The 21,279-nt window shown below is 33.0% G+C and overlaps 1 protein-coding gene across 2 annotated transcripts; it reads right to left on the reverse strand.

Annotated features, from left to right (window-relative positions):
• Nucleotides 1-2,676: 2,676 nt before the first annotated feature.
• LOC110667887 (trafficking protein particle complex II-specific subunit 130 homolog) lies at nucleotides 2,677-19,646 on the reverse strand. 2 transcript variants are annotated; one of them, XM_058145449.1, is made up of 21 exons: nucleotides 19,419-19,646; nucleotides 18,303-18,532; nucleotides 17,897-18,078; nucleotides 14,263-14,446; nucleotides 13,807-13,897; nucleotides 11,986-12,146; nucleotides 11,121-11,210; nucleotides 10,844-11,005; nucleotides 10,552-10,613; nucleotides 10,291-10,381; nucleotides 9,762-9,925; nucleotides 9,401-9,614; nucleotides 7,113-7,658; nucleotides 6,785-6,997; nucleotides 6,128-6,521; nucleotides 5,928-6,018; nucleotides 5,717-5,801; nucleotides 5,322-5,511; nucleotides 3,882-4,186; nucleotides 3,272-3,362; nucleotides 2,677-3,159 (listed from the first exon to the last, which is right to left on the reverse strand). In XM_058145449.1, exons 1-21 carry the CDS (start codon nucleotides 19,480-19,482, stop codon nucleotides 2,984-2,986), a joined length of 3,786 nt encoding a protein of 1,261 aa, XP_058001432.1. In that variant the 5' UTR covers nucleotides 19,483-19,646; the 3' UTR covers nucleotides 2,677-2,983. The 2 variants fall into 2 exon arrangements, with proteins under 2 accessions (XP_058001432.1, XP_058001434.1); XM_058145451.1 differs by lacking the exon at nucleotides 19,419-19,646 and having other exon boundaries at nucleotides 14,325-14,446; nucleotides 18,303-18,440.
• Nucleotides 19,647-21,279: the final 1,633 nt, after the last annotated feature.

The following is a 21,279-nucleotide window of genomic DNA, read 5'->3' on the forward strand; positions in this document are numbered from 1 at the left end:
TAAAAAATGATACAACTCGATGGATGAATCAATGGATAAATGATTAATGATCAATTTTTTTAATTGAAAATTTTTTAAAAATATCAATTATTAATATTTTAATATTTAAAAATTAAATTTATATTTGGTCAATGAATAAGATTTTATTTAGATATTATCTTTTTGTTTGCATAATACCAAAAAAATTATTTTTTTTATTTTTAATATATAATTAATATTTTAAAAATATTAAAAAGGTAGTTATTCATTTATAAAAAAAATATTTTATTTTATATAATCATTATAAATTTTGAGAATAAAAATATTTAATATTTTGGTAAGAAAATTTAGAATCAATTTGTTAATATTTTGGTTTGTGAAATGTGATCCTCATTCCTCTCAAATCTTCATTGTATTTAATAATTACAATGCTTAGATTTTTTTTAATATTTTAAATACGGGCAATTAATTTATTTAATAAACTACTAAAGATTTCTTATAATGTATAATTCAATAAAATGAATTATATATGAATAAATGATAAGTTAACAATATAGTGTGACATTGATGGTTGAATAATTATTTCACACAAATTTTACATTATAAAAAAAAAATCCCATGCTAAAAATAATTAAAAAAACATACATATAAGTTTTGATAATAAAATAATTCTATAGAATAAATATTTTGGCAAAGATAGAGATGGTGCAAATTAGAATAGTAAATAGCCTATATTTAAAATATCTCTCAATTTCCCTTTTTTTTTTTTCATATCACTTATTAATTTCTATGTTAGTGTATTTTTCAATTTTTTAAATTGTAAATTTTAATAAATAAAAATAATATCAAAAATACATTATTAAAATTAATAATACAAAATTGTGACAAATAACAATGATTCTAATAATGGAAATTTATTAATAATTGTTCTTAGCTTTTTTTTTTTTTTAAGACTTCATTTATTTTTATTTTTTTTTAACGCAAGATAGAATGAAATATGTCATTAAACAAAGGAAGCAATGCAAATGGGCTTACAGTAAAACAAAATAACAAACTCAATTCTAGAATAATAAAAATTCATTCCAAATATCAAAACCAACCCCAGCCCTAATAAAATATTAGGTCCAATATCCATTGAATAGAAACCCTAAGGCTCACAAAGGGGAGCAATGCAAATGGGTCTACAGTACAATAAAACAAGAAACTCAATTCCAGAACTAGCTAAAACTCATTCCAAATATCAAACCAACCAAAGCACCAATAATACATTAGAACCCAAAATCCATAGGATAGAAAACCCTATGACTCACAAAGGGGAGCAATACAAATGGGTTTGCTCCATAACAAAATAAGAAACTCAATTTCAGAACTAGCAAAACCCCATTCCAAATATCAAAACAAATCAAAGCCCCAATAAAACATTAGGCCCAAATCCCATTGAACAGAAACCCTAAGGCTCAGATGGTTTGGCTTGTAGACCCAAATCTGATATATGATGCTATAGCATTATGGTTGTCTACATCACTGCATGCAGTATGAAGCTTCAACAAAGACGCGCGCTGATCAAAGGAAACCCAGGAGAATCCCTAACTGAGGTATCAAAAGCTAGATAACCAACCCCAACTAAAGAATCCTCTAAAAAAATATATGCCCAAAGTCTTTCTGCAATCAAAAGAGAAGATGGTCTCAGCTGCTGTAGAGGGAAGGGCGAGACAGTGCTCTTGGCAAATTTTGGATAGATGTACCAGTGGATTTGCCATATTAAGCATTGACTGAAAGAACCCCTTGAACTTTACAATTTTACTGATTAGAAAGAATTATTATTTAATTTTTAAATACTGCTATACTCATGAGCCAATCTTTCTATAGTTATATTAATCAACTTGTGTAGATAGTTGGATGCTAATATAGGTTTAGAATTACTGTTGAAAATATTGAGAAAAATATCTATTTAAATATACAATTAGAGTATTAAAAATTAATTAAAAAATAAATTTAATATAATTTAATTGTAAGAACATTAAAATAAGAAAAAAAAAATTTAAACAACATTTTCAATATTATTTAAAATAAAGCACTGAAACTAAGCCACACCCAGTTGTGCTGTTAACGTGACAAAAAATAAAAATTACAATTCGGATAACATTGTGTCATAGTTTCTGTTCAGTTAGCCATGAGCAAAGCACAAACTAGAATCATCCTCAATGCCTCAATTTCTTTTTTAAAATATACTTATAATTGTTTATGTGGCATGAAATCGCAATGTTACTCTATAATTTCTCCTCCCTTAATCTTCTCTCTTTCTTTTATTATTATTATTTTTTTTATAGAATTTCAATCATTTATGATTCATGACGGCTCCTGATGACTCTTACCATTACAAATGCATCAACTACAGCATTATGGAAATTATGGACAAAAGTATAATAATGTTGGATTAAGCGACGAGCAAAAGAGGAATGAAGAGTAATTACTGATTCATTTTCCTGTGTCTAAATTATTGAAAGAATAACACCAATATCTTCGTAGATAAAAGGGGTCGCTGAATTAGTGAAACGTTTCATCAAATCACATAAATGCATCGTGGCATACAACACAAGATAACATGTAATCAATAATACAAACTTCCAGCACCTGCAATTTTTTTTTTTCTTAATTTTGTATCAAAACAAATGTCATCCAAACAATTTTTAAGGGTGATGAAATTGTGATTTTCAGTTTCCATTGTGTCTCGTACATGAAGCATACAGCATTCAACTATACATGTTTAAGGAACTAATAGTGTTATACAGCAGATGGCAGCACTCAAAAAACCCAGCTGGCTGCAACTAAATTCGAACAACTCAAACTAACTTCTCTTGATTCTCTACAATAGGTGAACATACAAATTTACAGATTTCAAGGTAAGCAAAACTGGATACTTTTAATTTGCTTGAAGCAAAGAACCCATCCAACCACTTTTCGTGGAAAACTAGGACAACCAGAATGCATGAGCTGAAAACAATCATGCTGGGATGCAAAAGGAGGAGCTCAAAACAGGGGGCATGACACAAACCAGATGAGGCCCAGGAGGATTGTTACTTATATTAGACTCGTCAACATTTGGCAGCCCAAGGCGGGGAGGACGAACATAACCAGCCACCAGTGGCACACATAGTATTGAGATAACTATCCTTGAACCTGTCATGATGAGGAACAATGACACAGAAATGACTGTCAAATAATTTCTGTTGTATACCAGAAAGTTTTCATGTAATAAAAATTCATAAAAGAATCCAAGTCATTTACAAACCTTGATTTGTGGAAAGTGAAACATGTCCTCTCTTCCTTCCAGCAATCATCCAATTCTCGGAATTTGCACTGACTTCATACAAAACCTCACCCTGTTGCACGGGTTACAAATATGACATTTTATTTATTAATTATGAAAAGGTATAATTTACAACATCTAAGTAATTCACATAACATGGTGAGAATTGCCTAGTCCACATAATCACAAAATAATTGCTGTGCGTGTCCTTAGACACCCAGCACCCAGAACATCCCAAAACAGTAGGTCTTATGATATTACTATGGTTTTGCTCGACTTCTGCTAAATTCTGATTCGGTTGGCAAGAAAACCAAGAAAACAAAAAGCAACAAAAAGTTGAATCATAAGCCTCAAACTAGTGGTTTCCACTGATATATGGGAAAACCAGGAAGAAGAAAAATAAGACGAATGATTGCTTTTTACTCTTCTATCATATTGAGCCCAACCAAATAGCATAAGGCTGAGGAAAGGAGGTTGGGTGTTGGGGGATGGGGTGGTGGTGGGGAGGTTGGGGGGTTGAAGAGAACTATTTTCCAAGGGGATTAGAAATTCCAGGATTGTGTGCAGCTTATTTTAATTGTTCGTAACTTACACTCTGTTCAGATATTTCATCATCTCCAAAACCCTTCAATCTTTCAATCCTCCACTTCATGGTAACAAGTTGCCCAACTCTCAGGCCAGTCGATGGAAGAGGAAGAAAACCAACAGCTAGGCATGGGTCAAGCACAGGCCTTTGCAAAACAAGAGCACTCTTGAAGATCAAGTCCTGCCCTGCTACCTCAGGTCTAACTGATTCCACAGCCACAGGAGGGTGTGCTCCAATTGTTCTCTCACCAGAAATTCCATATCTGATATTTAATATGCTCTCTGTCTCTGGTTTCCGTGCCTCTAATTCATCTGTAAACCAAATGAGCTTTTGTGAGTGATAATATCCTCAGCTGAAAAAGGAGCCAAAGGGGATACACAACCCTAAAAGTATGCAGAGATACAGTAGTGTAGCAAAGGAAGTAAAAATAGAGATGGGAAAAGAAACTAAAAGTTAATACTCCATTTGTTTCATGGAAAATGTTATCCCTACAAACACCTTCTGCATTTCACAGTGTTTGGGGCAACGAGGAAAAATTTCGTTAATGGAAACGTTTTCTTAGTCAAAGGAAAAACAAAGCAAATTGCTAGGAAAACAACTTAACATCTTAAAAACAGAGTCATTTTCTACACTTCTACAATTCATAAAGAGATGACCCATAACAAAACCACAAAAGCACATATCCAATAGTCTACCAACCACTGCCAAGTCTAGGCCATCACCAGTCACTGCCAGCAGCAGCCAGGGGCCAACAACCACCACAATTTTCTCTTTTTTAATGCAACATCTCTCTCTTCTATTCAAGTATTTAAAAGCAAGCAAAAACATTTTAAAGTTTCCACAAATCTAAATATAGTCTCATTCACTGAAATAAAATTTACTTCTTTGATGATTTCTAGTTGATGTTCAATAATATAACTAAATCCTATAAAATATTGTCCACATACAAGCTATTTTGTTACAAAACAAACAGAAGAACCAATAAAATCTAGGAAAACCTAGACCTAATAAATAAATAAAATCTAGGAAAAACATGGCTAAGAAAAAGCAGGAGAAAATATACACAATAAAGACATCCTTAGCATGTGAATGGGTATTTTCATCTGTTTAAATGTTATGCACTTCCTTTTCTTCCAAATACACTATATTGAGCAAGGAGTCACACCCTGAGCACTTGGATTGTCCTCACTTCTAAAGCTTCCTCCGACTAGCTGGAGGATTAAGACTTCAAATGTCAACTTGAAAAGTGACCAAATTGCTCAAGACATGAAATCTACAGGCCTTCAAAACTATAATACCGATTTTAAGAATTTATAGAGTTCTGTGAATCAAATGAACATATATGGCCCAAAAACAACAATCATTAGAATAATGACAATGTTCTCTCTTGATCCCAGAGGAGTGTTGCCTTTTGGAATATTTATTAATGCAATCAAATATCTTTACCTTCACCAATCATCTTCCCTAAGCAAATACTGAACAAGATTCCCGCTTTTGAGGTTGGAGAAATCACAAGCGGAAAGAAGCTTGACGTTGGCCTTCCATTGCCTTTTCCAGTGTGAACAAATCCATCTTGAAGTTCAAGCCAAGCATCATATATGGTCAATGAGGCTTTCACTTGGGAGTGCAGTATCACCTGGAAGTAACCATTATGGAAAATGAAAGCAATATGAAAAAAAATCAAGGCAAAAACAATTTGTAAGAATTATGATCACATAGGCAAGTATAAATTGTCAATATCTATAGAACCCACTGAAATAGTCACCAAAATATCAGATGCCACCAGTTTGGGAAAATATAAATTAAATAGGTGATTTCTTAGCTCAGGATATCTGTCATACCTGCAGAAGCAGAGTACCATCATTGCATTTATCTGCAACGCGTGTGCTCACATGGAAAGGGTCAGTGAAATGAACAGCTATAGTTCTGCATATCAGGCCCAGATGAGTTTACTAAGAAATCAGACAGAATGACTAGCAGAAACAAAAAAATGAAAAAAAAGGGAAACAGAATTCATTGTATAATCTGGGATATGAGAGCCGTGGACTATACTTTTCAAATATCTGGTTGTGAGATGCTCCAAATTCAAGTTTCAATGCTATTGTTCTCATACCATCCACAATGCTTTGTTTCTGAGGGTTGACTGCTCATGACAAACAATATATTTGATAAGAAAATCATTGGACAGAACTGAAGGTATACATACAACAAACAAAGATGGAAACAAGCGAAAATCATATAATTATTATGACCTGAAGATGATCCTTTTGGAAGTGTGTCACTGATAGCAAGAACAGGGATCCAAAGAACAGAATTCACATCACTTGCCCAATCTGAAAATTCTATTCTACCATCATCAAGGCTTAATTGCTCAGGCTCTTTATTAGCGGCCAAAGTACAATCTTTTTGAGTGCCATTCACGTTTGAAATGTCAGCTGCACTTTGTGATACATTGGCACAGCTCTCCATCTCAATGACATGTGACTCTTCAATCTTCAGACCTGGACCAGTATCAATGTGCAAGACAGCACCTTTGAGAGAGTAGTCAATGGGCCGCACTATAATCCCAACCCACTGAGTTTCATTTATTAGCAAAGCAGATGAAACAGCTGCAGTGAGATCAACCAGAGGTCTCGGTTTGAAAACCTAAGAAAAGAAAGGCTCTATTAGAGGATTAATATGTTACACACATATCAGCCACAATGGAAGACCACTTGAGTCCTTGGTCATCTACAGCACCACACTTTGACAATTCAATTAATGTACCACACAAAAGAAAAGGAAGTGTCAAATATCATTGGCCAAAGCATATCTCTCGGTGTAAATCATCATAAATGCAATGACCCAAAAAATTTTCACTACTTTTACTATAATGTTTCTATCCTTCCATAGATTATGAGAAACATTACCTTCAAGATAGGCCTAGTTGGCTTTTCATAACTCATAAAATCATCACTGTCTGCTGGGCCACCCTTGGAAAAACTATGCGATCTAAACCTCAATTGACCAATTTGCCCAGTAAGAACCCCCAAGACATAGGAACCAGGCTTCTGCGGGGGTAAAGCAAGGGTAATTGTGTTCCTACCAGGCTTTAGCACTGTAGCAGTAGAGCTCCTTAATGCCTAAAATATCAGATGAAATTCTTTAGTAATAACTAGTGAAGAATGGTATAGCAAGTGACATACTAATTCTGCAATTCCACAGAAATGAGAATGTTTAATTCTAGGAAAAGCACACCTTAGCACCTTCATCAGCATTAAATGTAGCCATCAATGTGAGGCTAAGAGAATCAAGAGTTATATCATCAGGAAAGCCACTCCAAACAGTTACAGAGAGAGTACCAGGATCCCCATCACATAACTCCAATGGTGGTCCAAGGTTTCCAGAAAATGTGATTAATGATGAGACATCTAAAGGCACAGGGTCCTTCATCTCACTGTGTGCAAGACGAACAACCTCTGCCTGAAAAGCTTGACGCTCCTTGGTTGAGAATAAACCTTTGTCTAGAGACAGCAATCTCACACAGGATGATAAGTAGCCAGCTTGATCATTTAGCATCTTCTGACACTCAGCTAAATTTGGCAGGACATCAGCCAGTAACTCCTGCCATCCTTCACCAGCATATAGTGCACAAACTTTCTCATATGACTTTGCAGCCAGATCAAAGTTTCCATGCCTGAAGCAAACTGCAGCTATTTCACCATCAAGGACCACTCCATGTCTTTTCCACCAGGAATGATGGTAGTTATCAGCAGCACCTTTGGTCAGCTCAAGGTATTTTTGCTGCCATGACAAGAATATGAACTCAATAAAGATGAGTGACAAAGAACTGAGAGGTAATAGATTCAGCGACTAAGGATAACTTTAGACTGTGATGTGAAAGCTTAGTTCAGCATTGCAATCTTCTAGAAAAAGTCAAATTTAAGAATGCATCCACTTTAATCATAAAAGTACCAGGAATTGCCGACTCCGCATAACCTAAATTCTTCAGGAGTTTAATCTCTCAAGAACTACAATTATCACTCTTCAGATATACTAAAAATCTGATAGCCAGTTGACAGCGGTGGCATATCTTAGCAGTAAAATAACTCAAGTTTAACAAAACAATAGCATGTCAGCCATACAGAGACTTTCTTCATCCTCCTTTTAATAAGTAATATTTTTATTAAGAATGACACCAAAAGAGGTTCTCTTTCATCTACATGAGTTATTTTAAAATCAGAAATCCATCAACAAAATTTACAGCACTAAGTTGACCATGAGATATTTCCCATCACCCAACAGTTAACTATACAAAACCATTTTGTGATGACGTTTCCAAATATCCAAAAGCTATCAAATTCCTCTCTCCAAAATCCAAATAATCAACCAAATGACCTACGGGATGGCAGCCCAAACATTTTTAAGATAACCATTAACATCCATATTTAAAATTGATAAACATGAACAAACCACTAGCATCAATCAATAATAACTTTAATCAAAAGTCGACAACCTCTCAAAATCACAGCATGCTGAGACCAATGCTTCCATGTCAAGGTTATAGAAGAATGACACCTGTTGTGGAAGCCCAAAGCTAAGACTCATGGACTCAACAGTGATGAAAACATTTTGGTCAAAGAATTAGAATCCATGGTAGTTTTCATTAAGCCGAGTATTTCCATCATGCTACTACAAAAGTTGATTAGTTTGATTGAGGGTTTCTATTTTTTTTTTTTTTTCCCTTTTCGTTTTCTTTCTTGCTTCATTTAATTAGGGTTTAATCAACATTTCCCATCTGATTCTTTTAGGGGTAGCATCTAAATTTTCTATGCCTGATCAAGTTGTATTCTCCTTATGATAAATGGAAAATTACTAAGAATGTCAAAACTCAAAAACCTTGTCTGAGAAAAAGTTGCCTCGCAGTTCTTTTCCCCTCCACGCGTTTTCTTGTATGTTCTTTCTATCTCTTTCTTCTTTCATCTGAATATTGTGTTTAAAAATTCAAAATTTCTTGCTCCAGACCAGATAAGAAACCAGCCTCAGAACTTAATATATAAGATTTACCTTGATCACCATTTCCTTACAAGGATCCATAATCATCTCCAATGTTATTTATCAAAATCATCATCCTGGTTTCCATTAGGTGATCAGAAGTTGAAGATTTCAGGACCATCTGGCATCCAAAACTCCTATTTTAATTGATCCTTGTCTAGCTTGCGCAATTCTCAACACGTATAAGGAGTAAGAATTGGTATTTGTGTAGACAGAAAACAGAATTCTAGGGTTATATGTGAAAAAAGCAATTGAGAATTGCACTCCAAATTTCCACAAAACAAGTAGGACATAGGAGGGAGGATGTTAAGAATGCATTATCAGGTAGGCTATTTGTACTATTTTATAAATGTAATTTATTTAGTTGAATGAAGGATGAAATTTGAACATGAGAAATCATTGTGAGAAATCCTTCAGTGCTGAAATCACCAAACAAAGAAATTTTTGTATGCGGAACTAGGAAGATGTCTGTATGTAGTTAACTTTGATACCTCAAACTCCTCTAAAGATGACAAGGATTTCCATAGATCAGCATTAGAAATTGTACGCTTAAGTGCATGCTCAGCAGCAACATAAATCTCAGCAAGTCTCATAGGTCGATCCATTGACCCATCAAAATTGCCAGGTGAAGAGTTTGTTCGCGGCATAGAAAATGTTTTTGCTTTTTGCAAGGGTGATGTCGATGGTGAAGCATCTGGAGTTGATCTGTCAATAGACACCAAATACATTAAAATTTGAAACACCTCAAGAAAGAAAAATCGTTACTCTAACATCAATTTTTTTAAATAAAAATAACAGCATCTTTGAAGAAACCAATAGCAATACATGTACTTCGATCTTTGAAACCATTACCCATCAATCAAGCTTGGGCGACTATCAAACATTTCAAACATGTTCCCAGCAGAAAGGGAAGCCCTCCGCCGGTTTGCCTCCCGCAGAAGTACAGAAGGTTCAAGGGGCAATGATTTCCTTTGAATGCCAAAGTGCTTACTTCTAGGAGTAGCTTGAAGGATCACCTACACAAAGATAAGAATGGTTCATGACACTTTTGTGGAAATTTAAAGAAAGCAATCCTTTCAATAAGAAGAAATAAAAGTTCCATCCTAAAAATCTGGACCATTTGGTTTGGCCGCCAATAGCGGTCACTTAAGCTATGCCATTAAAAGGCCCTTATGTTCAAATTCGTCAAAATGTATTTCATGACAAACTTCATGATTGTCACATGACAAACTTCATGATTGTCACTTGCAAAACTTAGCAAAAGTTACATAATTCATCATATAACAAAATGCATTTTGATAATGTGGTTCTCAATCTCATTACACAGACACCCCATTATCCTTTGTAACTTCAGAGTCGAATAAACTATCTAAAAATTTACCTTTTCTTTATCAAGCACCTGAGAAGAAGCATCAGCTGGAAGTGAAGGCCAAACTGCAGGTTTAGGCCAAGGTAGCATGCTGAGTGAAGCACTGCACAAAACGAAAGAGAAATTACAACATAGAACAATGCAACAAATTCTATAACCCAATGTCATTATATCATTTTGACATATTTAAGTTCAAATTTCTAAATACAAGACCAAGCAACCAATTAAACAAGAGGCCATAAGTAAGTTTGCTCTTCAAGTTTGGATTTTCACCTGTTGACAGGACTTCTTTCTATATCCATTCCATATCCAATTAAATATGCAAGCCTCATGAACTGCCAAAATCGTAATTTAATTTCATTAAAAGCCTTTTCTCTAGCTGTTAAAATAATTGAAAAAGAACAATTCTAATAGCAAATGCCTTGCAAAGTTGTTTCTTATGAAGCGTTTGTAAAATAATTTTGTTTTGTCAAATTTCATTGTTTGTTTGACAGCAATTTGGTCACATGAAGACAGTTTCATAACAGAATAAATTTAAAACATACCAAGGAGAAAAAAAAATTACCTTAACTCGACATAATGAATAAAGATCACCCTGAAGACGGTAGAACTCCTTTTCAATGTCAGATGCCACTAATCCATCATTGTAATGAGAAGAAGTTGCATTGATCAAAGCCAAGCAAGCGCTTATTACCCAAACTTCTCGCAGACAAAAAGGCAATGTACTCTAAGAGAATCCAAAAGAAGAGGATAACAGGGGAAAAGGAACAAGGAAAACAGATCAGAAACAATAACATGTTAGTAAGCAATGAAAAAACTAGCATTAAATCACCATCAAATACCTCATGCAGTATAAGGGCCTTAGAAAAGCTGATTACAAATGGATAACCCCTTGATACAACCTCAAAGGGTCGATTCAGCTTGAATAAAAGCTGCATTTCAAACATAAAATGTGTCAAACAGTATTCTGAGAAAAGTAAAATCTAAAGGTAATTGATGGGAAACTCTCATGTGAACTTTTAGCGAGAGCAGCAGTGTAACACATTTAATAGTGAATGGTCTCTCATTTTTAGTGTGAGAGCACTGTAACCATACTCATCAAAGGCATCCTCTACCAAATAATTTTTGGCATTTCAAAACTACTTCAATGCACACCAAGAGGAGATTACAAATTTTGAAAAGCTTCATAATTGGTACCTACCAAGCAGATACAGAAATAGTTTGTAAAAGAATTAGCTTTATTTGTTGGTGTGTGAACTGTGAATACCTCCATGTCTAAGTGTGCATGTACCCATGAGTCTTTGTGTATGCATCCACAAACAATGGTAATTCCCTCAGTATTTATGGACATACACAAGTATAAAGCCACAAACATACACACAGAGAGATTAAAAATATTTAATCATTTAACAAAAGCATACAACCACATATTCAGAATTCACTTGAGTTTTTGTTTTTGTTTGAACAGAATCCAGTTAAGCATATTCTATAAAACAACTTTTTTTCAATCAAAGTGACTGACTCAAAAAAAAACCGTGCACATGAAAAGAAAGCAGCAATAATACCTACATAAGCGGAACTTCATAGTTGACAAAGAAAATAAATATATATTCTCTACTTACCTTCTGGAATTAACTGTCTTGTTGAGTTTGTCTCAAATGCAAAAGATTTAAGGAAAATATTTAAGTAACTGTCAGTTTTCCACACCTTTGATTGGCAGGCAAAGAGATACTGCCTAAATTCAAATTCTCTAAAGGAGTCATCTTGAACGATTTGTGTCAATGGTTTGTTTCCAATATTGAGCAGTGCTGCCTGATCATCACCACTGTCTAGTCCTCCAAATTCTCTCTGCTTCCCACCCGTATTAACTGCATTATGTCAGAATAAGTTATTAAACCATTATTTCTCAAAAACACAAGATAAATGCAAGTATTGATACACCAATAAAAGTGCATCTACTACTACAACTATAACAATGACTATAAGTACAAAGAAACGTCCAGGGTAAAAACAATTTCTTTGACACCTCAACATGACAAAAAGGAAACTGTCAACTTTGACAGCTATCATGGAAGGTAGACATATATACATTAAAAATAAAATTTGATAGTCATGCTGAGAATTTCTTTGAGCGAACATCTTCTCATATAAATATTCCTACTCCAAATGAATGTAGCAATCTAGTAAATTTATATCTGTACCTTAATGCCCCCCTAAAAGACCAAATTCTTGGATTACTAGATGGTTAACAGGCAATCAGAACTTGGCACAGGATGAAAGGTAGTTTGCTATGATGATTCAATAATTCAATCAGTGACCACTGACCAGTGGTATTAAGTTGCTTTAGCTAACTGAATCCATTATAAGAAAATGAAAAGGTTCAGAAATGTGTTCCCAGGAATGTACAACTAATTATCTTGTAGCTAGCATACCATCTATCTTTCCCAGTTGAGGCCCTTGATGGAAAACGTGGTCAAACATAAAATCAAATTGACAGAATAAGATTTAAGTTTAGGGAAAAGGAAAATGAAAACCTCAAGTAAGAATTTTAGATTTATATGATAAAATATGAACTATCAAATTTAAAAATTTCCATCATAAGATCACCCAGAATATCTCAAATGTATAATCAATATAATGATCGTCTTCCTAATCACCATAAGTAAACACAAACAATTAGCAGCTATACAGATCCCCCCCAAAGGTTTGATATATTTGAAAGTTATATGAGCGCTAAGACGCTTTCATTTGAACATACAGTTGAAAAATCATGACACATGCTTTGACAGCAGAAAGGATCAAAGTTATTGATGCAATCCAAGAAAAATAGATTTAGGGATTTTTCTGATACATTTTCCTACAAATTTAGATTTTAGTACTATTAAGAAATTTTCTATTTTCATTACAGATTTTCTCATAAAAAAGTTGTTTCATTCAAACTTATTTTTGGTTTAGAACCTTCCTAATATGGGATTACAAATCTTAAAACAGGTAGATTAGTCAATTACTCATTATTAAATCTCTATATATATCTACGGAACAAGTTACTTTCATGAATCTTTTACAGGGAATTGGGAGTATTAGATTAAGATTAGTTATCATTAAGTCTTTGTAGATATCTATGCAACTAGTTATTTTCATGGGTCTTTTATTATGGAATTAGGAGTATTGGATTTGGAAGATTTGAGCACTTGGTTTATCTCTTTCACTCCTTTTCTTCCATTCTTCTTTTTCCTTCACTCAAAAGGCCAACCGTTACAGTAATCTGGGACTGTTCACAACCAACAATTTCCCTCCTTTTCGCACTCCATTCACCCTAATTCAACCTCCTAAAAGCTCCTCATCCTTTAAATCTGAACCCTAAAATTCATCAATTGCTTGAGATATACCCACCATAAAAGCATCAGCAGCCAGGCATTTCAATCTATCCTAAATCAGATATACTCCTCCTAATAGGCAATCCAATAAAATTGGAACAATAAAGAGAATAACATAAAATATATAATAATAAATGTCCACTTTAGGTACCTGTTTCCAGATAACAGAGTTCTAATTCATCGTATTCACGCAATGCATCTTCATGGAGATGAGCCATCTCAAACATAAAAGCCAGGCTTTCCTGTGATAGAACACATATTTAAAAGACAGAAGAAGCAATCTGCAGAACTAGCTGCAGTAAATATTATATATAACCAGGGTATATATTTGCCACAAGGAAGCAAAAAGATTTCTGAAATTAGAGGCTCCTTATTTCTGAGGGAAATTACACTGATATTTCATGGATATTCAGAAAAGTAAGGCTATTAAGAGAAATTGTTTCAAAAAATTGCCTTTCAAGATAGTTGTAATCTATTTGAAAAAGAAAAAATAAAAAACAAGGAAATCAACAGTTCTCATTCCAAAATCCAAATCAAGAGCTCTCCTTGTACCCATAGCACCCCTTATCACATTAACTTGGTCAAAAGAAATTTAGAAAGGAACAACCTTCAGTACAAAAAAATTACAGAAGTTCCAAACTGGCATGAAGCGCTGTTCACTGAGCTTACGTATTTCATCCTCATAAAATTGTACACGCCTATCCAATGTGTTTTTGACACATTCCATAATTTTGGATTCCAAATCTTCCCAAAAATTTGCTTCAGGGCCATGAATATCAAATTTACAACACCTGGATAAAGCATAAGGCTTAGAACAATCCAAGAAGAGAAAAAATATTGAAAGCCATGAACCATGAACAAATGTATTTTATTAACAGAAGTATAAGAGGGAGAAAGAAAAAAAGTTTGGCTGCAAAAGTCCTATTATGCATTTCAATGTAGTGCCTCATACATGCTGCTTTTTAACACAGCATTTTCAATCATGCATCCAAATGCATCATCTTTTACTCTCCTGGCTCTAGATAAACAAGTGAAAGAAAGATTTGAAAGAGAGGGAGAAACAGAATGTCTTTCTTATGGGTGAAGAAAATTCAATAACAGGCACTAGGAGGGCCCACGAGGGTGCAGTCCACTTAAAAAAAAAAAAAAAAAAAAAAACAACAACAACAACAACTAAGATATCATATGCAAGATAGGGTAAATAAAGATTTTCCATCTCCTTCAAAAGCCCATCCATTGAGTTCCCTGCAAATTAACCAAAACCTACAAGGGAGACCCAAAAAAATATCTTCCTCTCTTAACATCACAAGTAGACATAGCTTCCATGCCTGCAACTCATTGGTGACTGGATTTCCTCATACCCAGCGAATTATAAACACCAGGACATATTTGCACAGCTTCCTAGTTCACTTACAATGCAGAAGCAAATGAAGAACGATTCAGCTGCACTTTATAGAAGCATCCAATTGACCCAAATTTTCTTATCAAGATATCATCAATAGTCAGAATCCTCTTTTTAGTAACTTTCCAAGCAAAGAAGGAAGAGACAACAAATGAGGAGCAACTCTTGTAGATGTTGAAGTATTCGATATAAACCCTCTAATGCTTCCACAATGAATACAAATTCATAATACGCCAACAAATGGTAGAATCAAGTATTTGAAATTTAGATAATTATTTTATTAAGGAGATGGGCTTTGTTTTGTGATTTAGTTTATCAATTGAGTCACTAAATGTCATCTATAAGGAGCTATATAATATGTCAGTCAAATTCAATTTGAATCATTAAATATGATGTTTAGTTAACAATAAATGTTTAGTTCTAAGGTTTGCATCTATTAGCAACTAGCAAGTCATAAAAGTTTAATAATATTTACATGAGGCTTTCTTATAGGCTTCTAAGAAGATGGAAAATAAAAAGAATAAGCTGAATTACTCCAGATTCTCTTGGACTAGATTTTCTGAAGCTGTCAAAGGAGTAGCCTCCTCCCACTCTCATACCCACCCATTAATCTTAAATTTTTCATTTTAATTTCTTTACATCAAATTCAGTATTTATTTAACTTCTATGGGCTTGAACTTTTGTCCCATACGAAATGACTGTCTCATTGCAAAAGGGTATGATACTACCAGCACATCTTTAGCATCTTCTCATCCACTTCAAAACAACTCAAAAGCCCATTATTGGTAGCCTTCACTGATCTTACGAAGAACTACCAGCACAACTTTAGCATCTTTCCATTCCACTTCAAAACAACTCAAAAGCCCATTATTGGTAGCCTTCACTGATCTTGCGAAGAACCTCCATCACAAAACCCATTATTTGTACCTTAAATTCATTTCTTTCATGGACTCATGAAACCCATTCTTTCTGAAATATAATTAGAAAATTCCAGATCACATGGTGATTAACTTTCTCCATATCCAATTTGCAAACCAAAATTCAACTCCTGTCCTTTATTTACCTTACAAGCATCTCATTGGCAATAAAGATTTATCAATGGTTTGCCTTCCCTCAACAAAGCAATTTGATATGGCCCTACCGCTTGATCATCACCTTGTTCAATAATCTCAAAGCCAAAACATTAAGTAACAATTTATAGAAGCCACCCATCGGCGAGCAAAGATGGCTCTACCACCATGCAAGTTGTATCCTCAATTTTATTATCTGCCATCACATTGGAATTCAAAGATGTATAAGGGGAATACACAATCATTTAGATACAGCCTTCCCACCTTACTCATCACCTTGGGTTTAGAGGCCCGTATTTTATATTCCATGCAGCAAATGTGGATGATTAGATGGATGTCTAGCAACACGATAATGGATAAGATTAGGAATGATCACATCTATCAAATAATACACGTAGCACATACTGAAGGTAAAATGAAAAAAAGTCAATTAAAATGATTTGATTATGTCCAATTTAGAGAATCAAATGTCGCGTTACGGAAGTGTGATAAGTTAGTAGATGAATGAATGGAAAGGGGAAGGGAGAGACCTAAGATGGCATGGCAAGAAGTACTATCAAAGGATTTACAAGTTTTGAAAATTGTTGTGAACTTGGTGTCTAACAGAGTTGAATGGCGAAAAAAGATCCAAATTTGGGATTAAGGCTTAGTTGTTATTGTTGTTGTAGCAAATGTTGAGAAAATAAAACTAGTTACTTTCCAACTATTCCCCAGTCTCTAACTTGACAAACTAAATAAGCAAAGGAGTACATGTTCTAACATGCATCATCTTTGAGCTAAAACCTACCAACTGAATAATTCTTGTCATCATGATGAAGAAGAAGAAAAAAGCAAAAATAAAAACAACTATTGTCGACATCTTGACATCATAACAAGAAGAAGAAGATGAAAAAGGAGAAGGCAAGGGGGGGGGGGGGGGGGGGAGAGGTTGGGGAGCTATGGAGAGCCTTGGCCCCTGCTACCCTCCTAAAATTTCCTTGTGTGTATATGTATATTCCTAGAAAAAATTATTTTATTTAGCTATTGGCTCCCCCAAAAATAATTTATATTGTTTGATCATAACATAAGTAATTTGAAATATTAAAATTGTATAATTTCATTATATATTCAATAAATTTTTATAGCATTGACACTATCAAAAAAATTTTCTAGCTCAACTACACTCTATTGTAGTACTTTTACAACATACAATATTGAACCCTCAAAAGTATATAGACAATGAGTATAATTAACAATTTTTTGAATCAATTTTATATATAATGTCAGCCCTCTTAAAAAAAAAAATTCTGGCTCCCCCTTAGAGAAGGAGAAGGAAAAGGCAAAGGCAAAAATAATACAAAAAAAAAATAATAATAACAATTGTTGTCAACATCCTGACAGCATACTTTTAGCTTGTCAGTATCCTTTGTCCTAACATTATAAATATAGATTTGTGGATAATGAAATGGTTATATCTAAAAGCTAACATAAAAAATGGTCAAATAATGTAGAACTAGGAGAATAAATACTCTACGTGTATAATGAAAAACTTGTGGAACACTATAAAAGAAAAACATATAGATGTTCATATATACAGAAATTCCCAATCAATAAGACTACAAGAAAATCTGAGTGCACCAAACTTATTGCAGCTATCGCACATAACTTCCAACATTAAAATTGAAAACAAAGCAAGCAAATAAAAAGATGAGAGAGAGAGAAGTTCATTTTTTGGCAATTGTTGCCAACTTATCAATTGGGCAACAGATAACTATCAAGTGCAAACTTACCTCTCTCTTTTCTTTGAGCTAAATTCAGCTTCAAGCTTGGCATATACTTTTTTTGCCATTTTGGTGGCGTTATCATTACTTGGATGAGCTCTAGACACAAATACAATAAACCATTCCCGTTCGTCATTTTGGACGATTAACCTCAGGCGTGGTTTAAGGATGGTTTTGAACTCTTCAAGATCCTGAAGAATATGTGAACATAGTAGAACAAGAATGTTAGATATTAGAGAACTGCACACAAACACACGCAAAAGAGACATATCACCAACCATAAATAGCAGAAATATTGTAAGAAATTATAACATTTACATTCTTTCTAGAGTGACAAAAATGCAACCAACTAGCAGAACCAGCTAAAAAAATTATAACAGAAAATATAAATTAGATCAGTGTGATGGCAAACTACCTCACATGTAACAAGAACCACAGTTGCGTATGGTTCTCGAAACCAGAATAATGATTGCTCCTGAGGAAATCGACTACGAAGCCTTGCATCTGTAGTTAATATGAATTCAGCAGGCAGATTGTCCACAAACACAAGGTTACGCGTCTTGTTATTCAAACAAGCTCTTTTGAATGGCAGTTGCTCCTCAAATCTATCTTTGATATTGGGCCAAAGATCACTCACATCTTCAACTAAAAAGAAGTTTGTTGCACACATTCAAGATTTAAAACATAAAGCAATAGGTATAGTAATGCATCATCAATAACTAAGAAGACAGAGCATTGATTCTTATTTCAGATTTTAATAGCAACACAGTTTGGACAAAATAACAAAAAGGGAGGTTCTCAATTCCAGGCTATGCTTCAACATTACAATAATACCAAATCACATAAAATATCACACAGCAATAGGGCCAATCCAACCGTTCTAATATGTCTTCACAACTTCACACGCTATCTAGAACACAAAATTCCAAAATTCAAATATCATGGGACTGCCAACTGCTCCACAATTAAGAATGTATATCATAAAAAAAAATATTCAGGTCACAGGAAACTAGACAAAGCACCCTAGTGTTATTCCCGTTGTGGTTTCAGAAAGACACTTTTCCATCAAATTTAATAGATTTCCCAAAACAGAAACAAAAATTTCAAACCACTGTCACCAGGTAGTTTAAAATCAAATGGGTTTCACATTAGGATTCACTTATTTTTGCAGGCAGAAACAAGAATCGAAAAAAACCAAGAGATAACATAATGAAAAACTGTCAAAAGTCCGAAATCTAGCATCCCAATTCATAATGTCATCCAAGGACGTTAGTAATTTGATCGTCAAATCTTAGTTCATCACTAATCTTAGAGCTACACTTCTTGCACTATCAATCAATCACATTCACCATCAAGTGAAGTTCAAATCTAGTAGTATAGTTTTAACCTCGTAAATGGTCACTGAAATTAGAATATTTACAATTATAAAATCAGGAAAGAAACAGAAAAATAAAGCTTGATCCGAAGAAGGAAATGCAAAAGTGAAAATAAAATAATTATTAAAATTTAACAGAAGAAAATTGAGATTCACCTGCAATTACGATTTGATCACAATAATTCTTGATTGTCTGAAACTGAGCTAAATAGTTCGCCATTTCTCGATCTATAGATTTCCTCGATAATCCATAGATCGATGCACACACAGTTTTATATTATATGAATGTCGAGAGAGAGAGAGAGAGAGAGAGAGAGAGAGAGAGAGGAGTGGAGTGAGTTATAACTAAGCTCTGCTTCGAGACTTCGAGTATACAGGAACGCACTTCGGTTGTCGTGATTTGTGAACTTCGGATTCACGGCGTCTGGTGATCCAGTGTTCCGCGATGTATCGTGTTGCCTAATGGGTCATCTAATCTGACGGTAAGACTTCGCATCTCATTTTTTTGAGTTGGCGTTGGCGTAGGTTTTTTTTTTTTTAATTATATACTAATTTTCTGCTATTTTAAATTATATAAATTTTCACAACTGTTCTTGAACTTATAGTTGTAATACTATAATTTTTTAACTTTAAAATATAATATAAAATTCTCTAAACTTTTAAATTTTACACAATAAAATCTCTTTAACTTTCAATTACTGATTTTTTAGTTAGAAACTGATATGAATAGCTCTCGTATGATCTTTAGTCAATATTTCTCTTTCTTATCTTATGCAAAGTGTAAAATTATTCTCTTTATGCATAAAAAAATTATTTTATCCATAAAAAGAAGAATGATTCAATTTACACATGAATTGAGAGAGAAAAAAGTAATACAAATTAAAATCCATGCTGAAACTGTTTATCTCAGCGTCTAATTGAAAAACTGGTAATTGGAGATTAGAGAAATTTTATTGTGCAAAAATTAAAAGTTAATGGGGTTTTATGTTACATTTTTAAGTTGAGAGACTGTAATGTTACAACTAGATAAGTTCAGAAACAGTTGTCTAAATTTATCAATTTTAAGTTATTAACTGAATATTATAATATATTATTTAAATATAATCTAAATTATATGAGATACTTTGAATTTTATGAAATAAAATTTCAATTAGCTTCGCGAATTATTTAAATAAAATTTTATAAGATTGCGAATTTATCATAATGCATTATTTAAGCCTTTTGAATTTAAACTAGACACGATTTAAAAATTAGCTGAATTTAAATATTTTATGAATTGAGTTCAATTAATTCACAAATAAATAGACTTATTTAATTAAGTTTTTTTTTTATTTAATAAATGCTTAATATATTAAATATTGTAAGCTGCATGGTGAAATGTTTGATAGACGGAGAAATTATTTTAACTCGATGCTTTTTTTATTTTTTGTGTTTTAAATATGAAGTAATATTGGCTTTAATTTGGTGGGTGAAACATTTATATATATATAAGTAGAAAGATATAAATAAATTATTGTTTAGTTTGACTAATAAATTAAAAAAAATTACTTAAAATAAATATAAAGTTATAAAGAATATATCCATCTCTTATAACTTATCTATTTATTTTAAAATTATTATTTGATAAAATAAAATATTATATTATTCTAATAACATTTAAAAAATTAATATTATCATCATTTTAACAACTATAACACTTAATTACATCTTCTTTTTAATCATTTTATCAAATTAAATTACTTTTAAGATATATTTTTAATCAAATACTTAAAATACTTAAACTACTTAAAAATAACTTTAAGTAATTTTACCAAATAATTAGTTGTTTTTAAATGGACTTATAAATTTAAAAATAAAATTTAAATAAAAAATAAAAAATATGTGGTGAAATCAATACCCTCTTAATTATATTTATTTTTACCATAACCATTATTTATATTTTAATTTTATGTATTTTACTTAGAAAAAAATGTGATCACAATGACAAATAGGTACCAATTAATTTAGTTTGTGTTTA

The sequence above is a fragment of the Hevea brasiliensis genome, chromosome 4 (genome assembly GCF_030052815.1).
Source record: "Hevea brasiliensis isolate MT/VB/25A 57/8 chromosome 4, ASM3005281v1, whole genome shotgun sequence".
NCBI classification, from domain to species: domain Eukaryota; kingdom Viridiplantae; phylum Streptophyta; class Magnoliopsida; order Malpighiales; family Euphorbiaceae; genus Hevea; species Hevea brasiliensis.